The following is a 14,020-nucleotide window of genomic DNA, read 5'->3' on the forward strand; positions in this document are numbered from 1 at the left end:
GGGGATGGTGAAGCCACAGCACCCCCACCCCCAGCTGAGGCCTGTGGTGGGGGTGGGGCCCAGGCTTTGTTAGTTCGCTGGCTTGAGGCCCACACCTGAAGCAGGGAGACTGAAAAGCCCCTAAAATTCAGCCGTGTGCCTTCGCAGGGCCCCTTGGAGCCCACCAGTTTCTGAGGGCAGATGGGGCCAGTCCATGGGGTGGAGGGGCAGAGCGGCCTGGCCTCCTCCCTCGGCGGGGCTGCAGCCACAGCCTCTCCCGCCCACAGGGCGTCCCCAGGACAGCTCTGCAGACCTAGGCCTTCAGCCCGGCCGCAGCCCCCGAGTTCAACCTCAGCTTTCTCTGGGCCCAGGCGCCCGTCCTGAAGTGAGGTGACTTTCATTTCACTACATCCTGTGACTGCCGCTCACTTCCTCCACGTGGGGGGAGCGGTGTGGGGGTGGGGGTGCGGGGAGGACAGATCAGAGGAAAATGTAGCCAGGCTGGGGACCTCTGGGATTTCCCAGGGGGGTGGTTAGGGGTGGGAGGGAGGCTGCGGGAAGCTTTCAAAGGAAAGAACAGACGTGAATGAAGACACGGGAGGAGGCGGGAGGCAGCTGTGAGCCCCACTGTGCCACAGCCGTGCGGAGGCCCTGGGGGAGACTGTCGTCCCATTGCCGCCTCGCAGGCAGGTGGTGGGCCCCCCGAGGAAAGCCAGGCAGGGCCCTGCTGCCAACTTGGCTGCCTCGATTTACCCTGGCCCCTAGGGTGCCGGGTCCAGCCAGCACCCGTGAAGAAGAGTCAGGTTGGAGGGGCAGGCCTCACAGGCTGGGGGGTGGGGGGTGCCCTGAAGCTGAGGGGCTGGCTCCGGGAGGGACTAGGGGTCAGGTGGGAGGGCCTGGGTTGGGGGGAGTGCCTGCCCTGCTGACCCCTCTTCTCTTTTCTTTTTCCACAGGTGGAGTCACTGGAAGCCCAACCCCACCGGCAGCCTGAGGCCGCGGTTCCCCAGGGTTTCCGCTCCGCACCTGGATCTATGTCTAAGTTGTAACTCTTGCTTACCAAGACCACGATAATTCCTTCCCCAAAGCCCAGCAGCCCCCCAGCCCCGTGCAGCCCCAGCCTGCCTCCCACCGCCCAGCTGCCCGCAATGCCCGCCAGCGGCCCCGGGGACACCAGCGGCTCCGCTCTGGAGCGGGAGGAGGAGCGCAAGGTGAGCAGCTGGCTGTACGGGGATGGGGGTTAGTGCTGGGCGCTGGACCGCATTGCTTATCTCCATATGGGGCTGTAGGGAGGAAGGAGCCTCCTCCTTTTGTGATTAGCAAACTGAGGCATGAAGAGGTTAAATACTGGAGGTCAGGCTCCAGGAGCTGGTCTCTAAGCCCCTACCCCCACCCCTCCTCGGTGTTTGAGCTGAACTTCAGACCCCAGGTCTGTGTGATTGTTAGGGGTTGGGCTGGCAGGGGCCCCAAACCTGGCTTCCTTTTTGAATCGGCCTGTTAATTAGCTGTGTGTCCTTAGTCATTTTACCTGGTTTAGTGGCCTCTGTTTGCCCGAGGGGTTAGTAGCTTTGGGGAGGCCAAAGACAAGTTCAAAGAGCTCTGTAGATGGGAGGCCTGGTGAGGACTCCCCCTGCCTCACACACAGCCGGCTCACCGCGGGGCCTGGGGTGCGGTGAGCTCAGGGTGGCACCAGCCACGGTGGAGACACTGGTTTCCCGCCCCCACCCCACCCTGGCTCTGAGTAGGCGTCACTTCTGGCCCTAGAGCCAGTGACGTCCTTGTTTTTAGGGCCCCAAGAGGAGTGACCTGTTTGCCCTTCTGCTGAACTCTAGGATGGGCCCAAGCCAGTTAGAAGAGATCCCTGCAGACTAGTGGGAGTCCCGGCTGGGTCCTGACTGGCTAGCTGAGGACCTCACCAAGCCATGTCCACCTGTCGGCAGAGCCACTAGAATCCCCAGGGATGGCAGGCCCCGCCTCCACCCTGGCAGGGAAGCCGTGCCAGCCACGGCCTTCCTGGGGCGTCCCAGCTGGCAGGCCCGGGCTGGTCCCCGCAGTGTCCTCTGCCTGCTGTCCTTTTCCTAAGCGGGAGTGAGGGGTGGTGGTGCTAGGTGGTAGCTGGGAGTAGCAGGGTGTGCTCATGGGGCACAGTTGGTCTTTCTGGAACCAGGGGGACACCTGACACCAGGCATGGGGCCCCTGAGCCCTCTGAGGAGCGGCAGCTCTGGGGACCGCGATCAGCTGCAGTTCCGAGACCTGCTCCCTGCCTACTCTTCCCACCGTGTGTGCTTGGCTCCTTCTGAGGCTTGCTCATTCTTAGAGCCAGTTTCTGTTTTCTGGGTAATTTCCATCCATTTGGTCCTTGAGGACAGCCCTTGAAACAAATGGGGCAAGGACAGATGGTCCTGGTTTATAGACGAGGAAGCTGGGCCCAGCTAATCAGTGGTGAGTCCGGATGAGAGCCCAGTCTTCTGCCCCACCTGTGTGGGTCCTGGTATGGACACACACACACACATGTGCATGCATGAAGCCCAGAAACCTGCCTTCCCAGCCCAGACTCCAGTAGAGTGCCTTAGGATGAGGGGCCGTGTATGCCTCCAAGCTGGGGACAAAATGCATGCTGCAGCCCACCTGCTGGGGCGCCTAGGGGCTGCAGGTCAGTCCCTTTCTTTCTGATCCCATGGGCTTTCTGGGCTCCTCCCAGCCAGGACTCAGACCATAGCAGACCCACACCCTTCCGTCAAAGAGCCAAAGCCACCTGCGGCCACCTGTGCTCTTGATCCGCAGCTGTGGCCATGACTAATTCCCTTCCCTCCTTGGGCTTGGCTTTGCTCCTCCATTGACCCTGACGCCCTCCCCTCGCCCGGTGTCCTGGCTGGTGCTGACACTGCTCTGTGTCCATGCACCTGCAGTCGGTGGTCAGCTGCTTCCGACAGATGAAGGAGACGGGGCAGACAGGCCACATTCCTCCCGTTACTGGCCAGGGCTTCCCCGGGCAGCAGAGCCCCCAGGGAGAGCAGCAGATGGGCTCGCTATCATGACAGTTCAGGACAGAGAAAAAGCACTGGCCAGAGAGTCCCAAGTCCTGGGCCCCAGGCCTGTGGATGTCATTTCCTGGAGATGGGACTTTCAGGCCCTCTGGGCTTGCATTTGCTCAGCTGTAAAATGGGGATAGTAACTCTTACTGTGCCTGTTTTATAGGGTGGTAGTGGAAGTCAGATGAGGTCACAGGCATGGAGTGCCCTGCAAACAGCAAAGTCTGGTCCAATTATGAGGGATTACGATTGCTATTATTATCTACCCATAGTAACTGCTCTGGCTCAAGAGGCAACAAACACACACACAGGCCCAAGCGCCTGGTGCTGATAGAAGGAGCTGATAGACAGGGGCTGGGGCATGGCGGGCGCTCCTCCCCGGTGTGCATGCTGGCTCACCTGGCACATCTCCCTGGCACCTCAAGGCTGGCTCTCCTGGCTCTAGGAGCCGCCCTGGGAGGGCGGGCAGAGATGCTGACAGCCACTCACGGCAGCCCGTGAAAGCCAGGCCTGGGGCAGGGGTGCCGCGTGGCTGCAGAGGGGAAGATGGGTTTGGGCCAGAGCCCAAGGAACCTGGCAGAGTTTCCAGGGGCGCCTGGCACAAAGGAGCTGTTTGGTGAGCCAGAGGGCAGGGGTGTGGCTGCCCACTGGCCCCTTCGCCGCCGGCCCCACGTGCCCTTCCCACCTCCCCCTCCCTCCCCACCGGCCATACCTCCCTGCACCTTTCACTCCAGTGCTTCCTGGAGCTACCAGGCCTTTGTTTATGCTGCTTCCTCTGCCTGGTGTGCCCTTTCCCTAAGCTTCTCTCCTCCTTTCTGATCAAAGCCCTGGCTTCAGTCCTCCTTGAATTACAGAGAGAATCAGCAGTTCTCAAACTGTGGTCTATAAACCAGCAATACCAGCAATACCTGGAAGCGTTAGATATGCAGATATTCAGGCCCCACCCCAGACCTGCTGAATCAGAAGCTCTGGGGAGAACCCAGCAATCCTTGTTTTAACCAGCCCTTTAGGGGACTTGAGAAGTACCGGTGTAGATCATATCCAGCCCTGCCACTGCCCCTGGAGGGCAGGACCCCAATACTGTCATTGGGGTGGATCCTCAAGGCCTGACTAGCTCAGAGCAGATGCTCAGAAAATACCTTATGGATAGGACAGAGAGGAAAATGAGAGTGGATGAGACTCCTTCACTGGAGAGCAATCCCAGAGCCCGGATCAAGCAGTCAGGGCGCAGCGCTGGGGGCGGTAGGCTGAGAGAGCAGAGAGGTCTGCGTTATTTGGTGTCCTTCTGGCTCCTGCCCAGCGTCCCTTCTCCCTGCAGCCTTCCTCACCTTACCATCCATGTGCTGGGCAGGGACGGGGCTGCTTGGGGAGACTGGGAGGAGGCAGGCTTGGAAGGGGTGCTGAGCTCTGGGACTCTGGCCAGGAAGGGTCAGCTGGGTAAATGTGGCCACAGAGAAGGGAGGGGGAGGTGAACTGCAGGAAGGCCAGGAACCTGGGTCCTGGCTCAGAGGGAATCATGGAGATGGGGTTCTAGGTCCCGCTTGGAGGGGAAAGGTGGGGCAGAGAAACAGGGCAGGGGACCAAGAGTGTTCCAAGCCTCGGGGCTGGAAGGGCCTCCTCGGATCCTCAAATGTGAATCGGTGTCTCACGAGGAGTCCAGGCCCCAAGCTGGGCCCCTCATCTTCCTGCTCCCCTTCTCCTCTGGCCTCAGAAACCTAACAGATGCATTGAGTGCTGACTGTCTGCCAGGTGCTCTCTTAAGCTCTGCGCTTGCCTTCTTACAACTGTTCCCCAAGATAGGCTCTGTTATTTCCAACACTGTCTTATTAAAGACTAAACTGATGCTCAGAGAGGTCAGGTCACTTGTCTAAGGCCACAGAGCTAGCAAATGGTGGTGCTGGGATTATAACCCAGGCTTCTGAGCCTTTCAGGCTGCAACCCATGTGAAGGGGGAACAGAGTGGATGTTGCCTCCATGCTGTGATATTCCGTGGTCCTAGCAACGTTTCTTCTGCTGCAAGTTAAAGAATGTTTATTTAGACTAAAAGTTGGGATGGTCAGAGAACACTTTTCTCTGCGTAGCCGTGCTCTTGCCCTAGGGTGGATGTTGGGGGTACTCACCCCTAGCAGGAGCTCATGTGTGCAGGCTAGTATGCACGACTGGGTACATGTGCGCACATGTGCATGCACACACACACACACACATATGCACCCAATACATGCTCTTCTGTGTTAAGACACTGCTGTATACATGTTGCTTCTTTCCCTTCTGCCTTCCCTCTTTTCTTTCTCTTCAAACTTAGGTTTTTTCCCAGTACCTGGCACATAGTAGGGCTCCCCGAGTCTGTTGGGTGAACTGAATAGACCTCCCTGGAGGATCTAGCAAAGGGAAGGGGATAGGAAGATACAAGGATGGGTAAGCCATGCCTGCCCTCGGAGAAGGGAGGCTCCTCCTTGGACAGTTTGCCCTCTCCTGCTGGCTAGGAGAAGCGCCAGTGGTGGTGCTGGGGAGATATGTGTTTGTGCTGGGGAGCACGGCAGGTGTGCCTGTGTATGCGTGTATGTGTGTGTTTACATACATGTGTATATATACACACATATGGCCAGCGCCATGAAGGGGGCTTCTCCCTCCTCACCTAAGTCCAACCCAGAGGCCTGGCAAGCACTGACTTCCTGAACTCTGGCTTGTGAGCTTCAAGCGCATCCTTGGGTGGGGTTCCCCTGACTCCAGGCTCAGCTGTTCTTGCTGGTCCACAGGTCTGGTGCCCGCCCCCAGGCATGCCTTCCCTTTAGTGCACTTAAATTGCACATGGTCACTCAGGGCCGGCTCTTTGCTTTATAATTGTCGCCATAGGGGTAGCCGAAATAGCCTTCCCTCTTACACATTTAAACAGTTCCAGAAAAGGCAGAAATACCCTTATCTCTTCAGGAACACAGCTAATAATAACAGTCCACGGATAATAAAAAATGTCCATTTTTAGCTCAGTGGAGTTGATTAGATGCTCAGGCATGGAGTGATGTAAATAGTGCCCTCCCTGCCCCTAGCTGCCCCAGAACTGACCGGGACCTCCATTGTAGGGTTCAGGCTCTCTCAACTTCTCGAAGTTAGCTGCTACAACTTGTCGCATTTAAATTTGCAGTCAGTTCAGTCTTGAGCAGGGATCAGCTGGACTCTGGAGACAGGCCTGTGTTTCAATGTGGACTCACCTACATGACTGCTGAGCATTGAAATGTGAGGTTTCCAGGAGACAGTGTGTGTGAGTGGTTAACACAGGGCCCTGGCACAGATTGAGTCTTTTATCATTTATTTTGTATAGTTAACTAGCTGTCTGTCTATCTACCTTCTTACCTTTCTCCCCATTTGCCTGTCTCTCTGCCTACTGCCCTATCTGCACTTTGGTGCCCAAGATCTACTGTAGCCCTGAGGACTGAGGGCCTGGGAGAGGAATGGGGATGGTACAGATGAGGCTGTGAGTGGTGTGGGTTTAAGCACCCTGAGCGCCCCTGGCCCCTTCTGTCACCCACTGAGCAGAAGCAAAACTGAGGGAAGTTGTGGGATGAACGCAAATCCAATGGCAGTGGCTCTGCTATCTTTGGAGGCTCCATGAGGGGCCATGGGTGGGGAAGCCGAGCTCAGTTCTGTGGAGTGAAGAGGGCCGGCAGGGAGCTGAGCAGGAGGGTGTGTCCCAGGGAGAGTGTAAAGTGGGGTGATGCCCTTCCTTTCTGGCACCTGGGCTGGGCACAAGGACTGGACCTGGCCTGCAGCTGCCCTTACGGAGGGCCACAGAGCAACGAGGGCTCTCACTTATAATCACCCCACTTAGCACATGCACAGCATGGAAAGGCAGAGTCTAGAGGAATTACCTGTGCCTGGCAATTTCCTCAGTTAATCCTCACGGTAGCTGGAGGTGCCCACTGTCATTATCCCCATTTTTACAGGTGAGAAGTTGAGGCTGAGAGAGGCTGAGAAATTTGGTAAAGGTCACATGGCGGCAGAGTGGTTTTACCTGGATTCTTTCTGTCCACGAAGTGAGGGTGGCTGGTGGGGCAGGGATGAGATGGTGGGCTGTGCAGAACCTGGGTGGGCTGCTGAAGGGGTGAGGGCAGAGGTGCTTGGGGGCCGCAGGGGTGGCAGCTAGCCGAGTGGCCGTGCTCCATCCAGCCTTCAGCACAGCGCAGGCCCTTATCTGTTTAGGTGGTGTCTCCCGCTCTGAACTGAGTTCCCTATTTGCTTATCTTTATATCCAGTACACAGTAGGTGCACAATAAATGTTTCTGAGCTCATCCACAGGCCTGGCCTCATGGCAGCCCTAGGACTGCAAGGGTGGGCATGGCCAGGCTGCAGTGGGCTGGGTGTATATTGGAGGAGTTTCTCTTCTGGAAGGCAGTGAGGCCCCAGCATGGCGCACGGGGTGTGAAGGACCTGGGAGAAGCCATGGTGTGCAAGTGCCCAGGAGCTCTGAGGGTGGGAGGGGCGCACAGGACACGGCCGCTGCCCGCCCAGGACCGGAGCCTTTTGGGAGCCATGGAAGACCTTCATCAATAATTATTACACGAAGCCCACCGAGCAGTCGGTGAATGCTTGTTGAATATTGTTGGATAGCTGGAACAGGGGACTGCTGAGCTCTGGGAGGTGACTGAGAGCATGGAGGAGGGGGCCCAGGAGGACTGTGTGGAAGTGTGAGCACCCACAGTAGTGTCCGCTGTCTCTGCCCTCCCGTCCGGCCTCCTGAAGCTCGCCCTGAGGCCACCTCTCCGTGGCCTGGCCTGGGCCTGCTGGGTGTGTGCGTGTGCATGAGCGTGTGTGGGGTGGCCCGGGGGTGGGGGTGGGGGTCCTGTGCCCGTAGCTCTGCAGGCTGGGGACTCAGGTGCCCAGAACGGACTCTGCCTGCCAGAGAAGCCAATTCGTTTCACTGAATTCCACGACCACAGACAGGTCTTGGGAGGCCGGCCAGCCAGCTGGCAAAGGCTGGTACATGCTTCTTGTCCCAGGGGGGCCCGGGCAAGTGGCTGGCTAGATCCGGCAAGTTCATCCCCTCAACTCAAACACCAACTTGAGACATCTGCTCAGTGGATGCCGGGTTGGTATTATCCGGTGTGCGTTCCAAAAGGAGCACGTGTGTCTGGCTGGCTATCTCTAGGCGAGGGCCTCGTGGAATATGCTCTCTCTTAGCAGGAGGGGTCCCTGTCTAGGCATGAGGCCCCTGAGATAAGTGTGTGTGGATGTGTGGATGTGTGAATGCCAGCACATACCTTTACCTTGGCTTTCCTGCCTGCTCATGTCACACATATGTACACGTGCCAGGGGCACACAGCAGAGGGGGGTATCATGGCATGTTGCTGTGGAAAGATCCAGGGGCTGGGAATGAAAAGATTTAAATTTTGGTTCTTAAGGCCTCCCTTGCTGGCTCTCTGATCTCTGAAAGAACCACTCTGAGCTTCAGATTTCCCGCCTGCGTAATGGAAAAAAAAAAAACAAAACAGCTCTACTTTCTGTAAGGCATAAGAATAAAATGAAATAACGTATGTGAAAATGCTTTGTTAATTACCACGTACTATACAAATGCGAGAGATTATTATCGTCATGGCCCAGCTCCTCAGAATGAGAAGTTGTATGTGGCTTAAAATAATCCATCCAGTGAGCTGTGTTAAAATGTAGGTCAAATCCTAGCCTCAGAAGTTGAGAGAGCCTGATGATAACTGCCTCATCTAACAGACCTCCAAATGTGAAGGGGCTTTGAAACCTGTAAAGGGTTATATAAATTGAAGTGACAGGATCATGTTTAAGACAAGAAGGTACATTTTAGTCACCCTCTTGCCTGATTTACAGTTTTAATGATCAAGCAGCCCTTGAGCCTCCTGCTTGGTTGTACTGGTGCAGGTTTGTGGATTTGCACATGTGCGTGTCTCTCTCTCTGTGTGGACTTGTTTATTGAGCATCTACTATGTGAGAGTTACTCATCAAGTATTTTGAGTCCCTGCCCTATGCCAGGTGCAAGGAATGGAGGCACTGGGGACAGAGGCCAAGGTGAATAAGAGAGTTCCTTCCTTGGAGGGGCTCATGGCCTGGCCAGGAGGAGAGCCAGCAGTCAGTTGCAGCATTGGAGAATGGGTACACTGTGAGAGGAAGAATCCAGAGACTCAGTCTAGTAGAGGGATGGGAGGAGGGGCCTGGGGGGGAAGGAAGGGAATCTAGGAAGTGAGGTTAGAAAAATTAGGGTTTGCTGGTCAACCTGAGAGGAAGGTAATCGTGGCAGAAGCCAGGGTCTGTGTCAAAGTCCCAGGGAGGAAGCAGCCCACATTTGCACCTGGTGTGGTGGTTTTGCAATGGCCGGAGCTGCCAGCCAGAATCCTAGGTCCTGTCTTTACCAGGCTAAGGAGCTTGGGCTGATTCCGCTGAGCCCTGCGAGCCCCCTCCGCAAGGGCTTAAGCTCTGTGGAGTGACATAATCAGTTTTGCATTTTGGAAAGATCATGGAGCCCCAGTGTTCCTAAGGATCGCACTGCGGCGGGTACCAGCCAGATGTTGGGGTTTGTCTGAGCAGTGAGTGATAGCTGCATATGCAGGCCTTGAGCTGGGATTTGCATGGGGGTGGGGAGGAGACACTTCTGGGAATAGTTCTGGTCCATACGTGCGGAGCAAAGGAAGTTAGCAATTCTGGAGTGCCTCGCACATGTCAGCTTTCCATATATTACCTCAGTTAATTGTTCTACCATTGCTGCGAAGGAGGTATTAGTATCCCCATTTTGTAGGTGCGGAACGCTAGGCTGGAGAGGTCAACTAGCTGGAAGGGCCCAGTGAGGAAAGAGCAGAGCAGAAAGTCTAGCCTGCCCCTCCCCTGCCCACTCCCCGAAAAGCCCACCTCCCTAGAATTTCTGCCCATTCCCACTGGAAGGATTGACTAATCCAGTCCCTTCACTTGACAGATGAGGAAACCAACCTGGGCTCAAAGCTTGTTCTGCTCAATTTGTTACTGTTTTCCAGCTGCTCCAAGTCATTGTGGATCAGATTCTTCCCTTTCAGAGTATTAGTGACGCCTCCTAACTCAATGCTACTTGCAGATTTGATAAGCATATTTTACATTCCTTCGCTCAACCCATCAGCAGGGATACTGAATGAAACAGGCCCCCTGACAGATGCGGGAATGAACCACTTGATATGCCTCCTTGAGGGGCACGGCCCCAAGCCATCTGCTCACCCTGCTCAGCGTATTATCCCCTCTCCCTCATGGGTGTGAACGTGGGCAGGCCCAGAGCAGAAGGTATCACCGCCTCCCTCTGCCCTGCTATGTCGCTACATCACGGAAGAATGACACGACTGAAAATAGCGCGCTTTTCACAAAGCTGTGTGCGGGGCCGGCTGGAAAGGGTATGGGCCAGAGTCACTCAGACCTGGCTGCAACTCCTGCCAAGTCTCACGGCCACTTGGCTTCCTGAGCACACCCCAGGGTACCTGAGGCCTGAGTGTTGGACTGGGCAGCAAAGGCCTACTTAGGCCCCAGGGACGGGCTCAGGACAGGGCCCCAGGGACTCCCTGTTCTCAACACACCAGGACTGGACAGATGGTCTGGTGTCAGGGTCCTCCACCCCTTCCTCTTGGGGGTGTTGCTAAGTCACTCCAGTCGTGTCCGACTCTGTGTGACCCCATAGACGGAAGCCCACCAGGCTCCCCCGTCCCTGGGATTCTCCAAGCAAGAACACTGGAGTGGGTTGCCATTTCCTTCTCCAATGCATGAAAGTGAAAAGTGAAAGGGAAGTCGCTCAGTCGTGTCCGACTCTTCACGACCCCATGGACCGCAGTCTACCAGGCTCCTCTGTCCATGGGATTCTCCAGGCAAGAGTACTGGAGTGGGGTGCCATTGCCTTCTTCGCTTGGGGATGTTGAGTTGAATAAAATTCAACAAGGGAAGATGCACTGAGCGCCTCCGTGCATCGGGCCGAGAGTGCGTGGCTTAAGGTGAGGAATGACAGCAAGTCTCCAGATGGCAGGGGGTTGCCTATCAGGGGCCCCCAGAGGCTTTCTCCATATGCTGATGTGGGGGTGGGCCTGGTGGTCCTTAAAAGTCAGGTATCTTTGTTTTCAGTCTGTGCAGGCGGCCTGGTGACTGGTTCCTGAGTGCTGTTCTGAACATCTGACCGGCTTTCATGCCTCTGATTAATTCAGAGCAAAAGTTAGAAAATCAGATGAATCCTCCTGTAAGAAATGCAGTGTGGTAAAGAAACAGTTCAGAGGCCAGAATTTCTGGGTGGTGGGAGTCCTTCCAGACCCTTTGGCTGCCCAGAACGATCCCAACTCACCTCAGTACCCCACCCCAGTTGCTGCCTGTGCCTTCCAGGCCCGTCAGCCCGGACACAAGAACAGTCAGAGGCTCAGCTAGGTCTGCCCTGTGTTCTGTAGGCAAGTCCAGGGGCTTGGTGGGCCCTCTTTTTTCCAGGGAAGATGTTATTCCTCTCATCTGAGAGGCACGTGGAAAACCCACCAAGGGCTGCGTCTGTTCTAGGCTCTGGGAATTCAACAAGGGGATAAACCATTTTATTCATCTGTCTTCTTAAAAACCCGAGAAGCAGGCAGAATGGGCACCAGACACCTTAATGCCCCCACTTTATGGATGAAGCAACTGAGGTTCAGAGAGAATGGTCCTGAAAGCAGCACACAGACAAGCCAGGCACATAGCAATTTAGGTTTGCTCTAAGCTCTGCCTTTCTATGATCCACCGCTCTGTGAATGCTGAGTTACCTGGTCAGCGCAGTCAAGACAGTGCCATTTTAGCCACTGTGGAGTCTGACCGAAAGCACCATCTCAGATTAAATTCACCACACTTGGTTAGATTCAGTTGCAACCTTCACAAACATTAAGTTGCACTGGGAATCCTTGCTCTCTGTGTGATCCAGGTGATTGTTTCTTTTTTTTTTTTTCCCCATTTAATCAAATGTTTATTCAATGAAAGGATGTATAAAAACTTAACAAATCTTAGAACCCAACTGTATATGAAGTAGGATGACGGGATATTCAGTTTTTGACATAAACATACAGCACAGTTATTAACTGTGCTTCCGTTTCCCCTTCAGTCCTTATTTCTGGCTCCTGTTTTATCGTGTGAGACCATTCTCTTATTGGCCTAAAGGAAGATTAATGGACAACTTTTACTGCTTTCAGGCCAATGGAGGAAATTTCAGGTGGTTTTTTTTTTTTTAAGAAATGGGAGACTAAACATCAAAAATTAAGTTTTTTCCCAAACAGCAATTTTTTGTCCTGATTTTTCTCTGCCATTTTTGATGCCTCGATGAATGTTGCCAGTAAACTATCAGCATTAACATTTAAAGTCATTAAAGTTCGTACATTTGCTCACAACTTTCCCTGTAAGGTGCATATTCTTGTATCTTTCCCCCACCCCTGCATACTCACACTGATTTAAAAGCAGTTGACTGGTGCTAAAAACAAATTTACCATTGGCAACTGCTAGAATGGCATGTTGTTTTCTATTCAGAAAGACAATCTATAGAATGGTACTCTCAAGTCTGATTTTTAAAACAACCAACAAATTTGTTGGAAACTGAAACACATATTTTGTTGTTATTCAGCTTTGAAAAAAGCCAGCAATTAGATAAGGCATGTGCATTAATTCACCTGTTTACAGCAAGTATCCACACATATAGGTGATTGTTTCTTAAACGGAGGTGTCTGTGGGGTCTCGGAAGATTGCTCAGAACCAGCAGGTCTGGCCCACTCACCCTAGGCCCCTCCTAGAGGCCTCTCCTGCACCTGGCTGTGTCCCACCTCAGCCTTTCTGCCCTCACAGTCTCTGCCAGTTTCTCCTGAACAGAGCCTTGCAAGGGCCTCTGGTCCCGAGGTAGCCTTTTCTCGCTGCCCTGCACCCTCCCCTCCTGTCCACAGCCAGCACCATGCTCCCTGTCCTTGGCTTCTTATCCAGACTTCCCTCAGCTGGGCTCCGCAAACTGTCTCATCGGCCCCTCTCGGGGCTCTCAGTCCTCACTGCTGTGTCATTCTGCACAGCTTCTCCAAAGGCTGGCCATGCCCATCCCTAACCAAATCGTGCTGCCCTCAACTTCTCTGTGTCTGTCAATTTTTGCCTCTTGAGTTGGCATCTCCCTTTTTTTCTTGCACCCACAGTACACTGGTGTCCACTTTCTGCTCCTCTAAACACTCTCTCCGTGTCTTCCAGCTCGACCATAGCTTTCCCCTTGGTGCCAAGGCCTGGCATCTCTGTCATCATCTCTTTGCATGTCTTCCGAGAACTCCCAGAACCTCAAATGTAATGCCCCCAAATCTCCTTCCTGGTTGGGTCTGTCCCAGATGGGCCTTGAATGGATAGATGGAAAGAGGGGCCAGGGTTGCTCTTCCCACAAGTCTAAGGTCTACGACTGGTCACAGTAGGTTTTCGTCCGCATGTCTCACCATCACCTGAAAATTAATGTGGCAAACCACAAGCTATTTTGAAATCACAAAAAATGAAAGTTGAGTGGGACATTGAGAGCTACCTCGATGAAATCCCCTGGGAATCTGTGTGCCTCCCCTTCTCTGTGGCCCCAGCATGGTTCTGGGCCAGCGCCCTCCCCTGGGAGGACCGTGATGCCACCCAAAGCTGCTGATATCATCACACAGGGGCATGAAGGGCAGCCAGTGGGCCCCCTGCTGGGTCGGGGTCCCTTTCTCTCTCCTGCCCCAACAGTTTGTGCTCGTGATTAGTCATGCTGGAGCCGCTGAGTCAGAAGCGACTTGTGGGTGGTTTGTGGCCAGGCTGGAGCAGTGAGGCAGGAGGACTTTCTAGGTTTATGTGTCTGCCCCACGAGACAAGCCCTGCAGGGCCTGGCCCTGGCACAGGTGAAGGGTGGTAACAAAACCAAGCTTCTGGTCCAACCCAGTCACCGAAAGAGGGGCATCACAATGAACCAAGACACAGTCCCTGAGACACTCCCGGGAGTGACAGCGCACTGTGGCAGGTGCTTCAGGGCAGGCGTGGTAGAGCGGCTACGACAAGCCTGCTTCCAAGGG

The 14,020-nt window shown here is 54.7% G+C and overlaps 1 protein-coding gene across 5 annotated transcripts in view; it reads left to right on the plus strand.

Moving 5' to 3' along the window:
• The window catches only part of DNMT3A (DNA methyltransferase 3 alpha), a 103,914-nt gene that overhangs the window by 24,882 nt on the left and 65,012 nt on the right, over window positions 1–14,020 (plus strand). For all 5 annotated transcript variants that reach the window (XR_008200101.1, XR_008200102.1, XM_052647646.1 and 2 more), the window contains exon 2: window positions 933–1,187. Coding sequence is in view for 3 of the 5 variants with exons in the window: in XM_052647646.1 (XP_052503606.1) it covers window positions 1,125–1,187 (63 nt within the window). In the remaining 2 variants the exon portion in view is untranslated. The remainder of the gene's footprint in view (window positions 1–932; window positions 1,188–14,020) is intronic.

This window comes from Budorcas taxicolor, chromosome 11 (genome assembly GCF_023091745.1).
Source record: "Budorcas taxicolor isolate Tak-1 chromosome 11, Takin1.1, whole genome shotgun sequence".
Lineage (NCBI taxonomy): Eukaryota > Metazoa > Chordata > Mammalia > Artiodactyla > Bovidae > Budorcas > Budorcas taxicolor.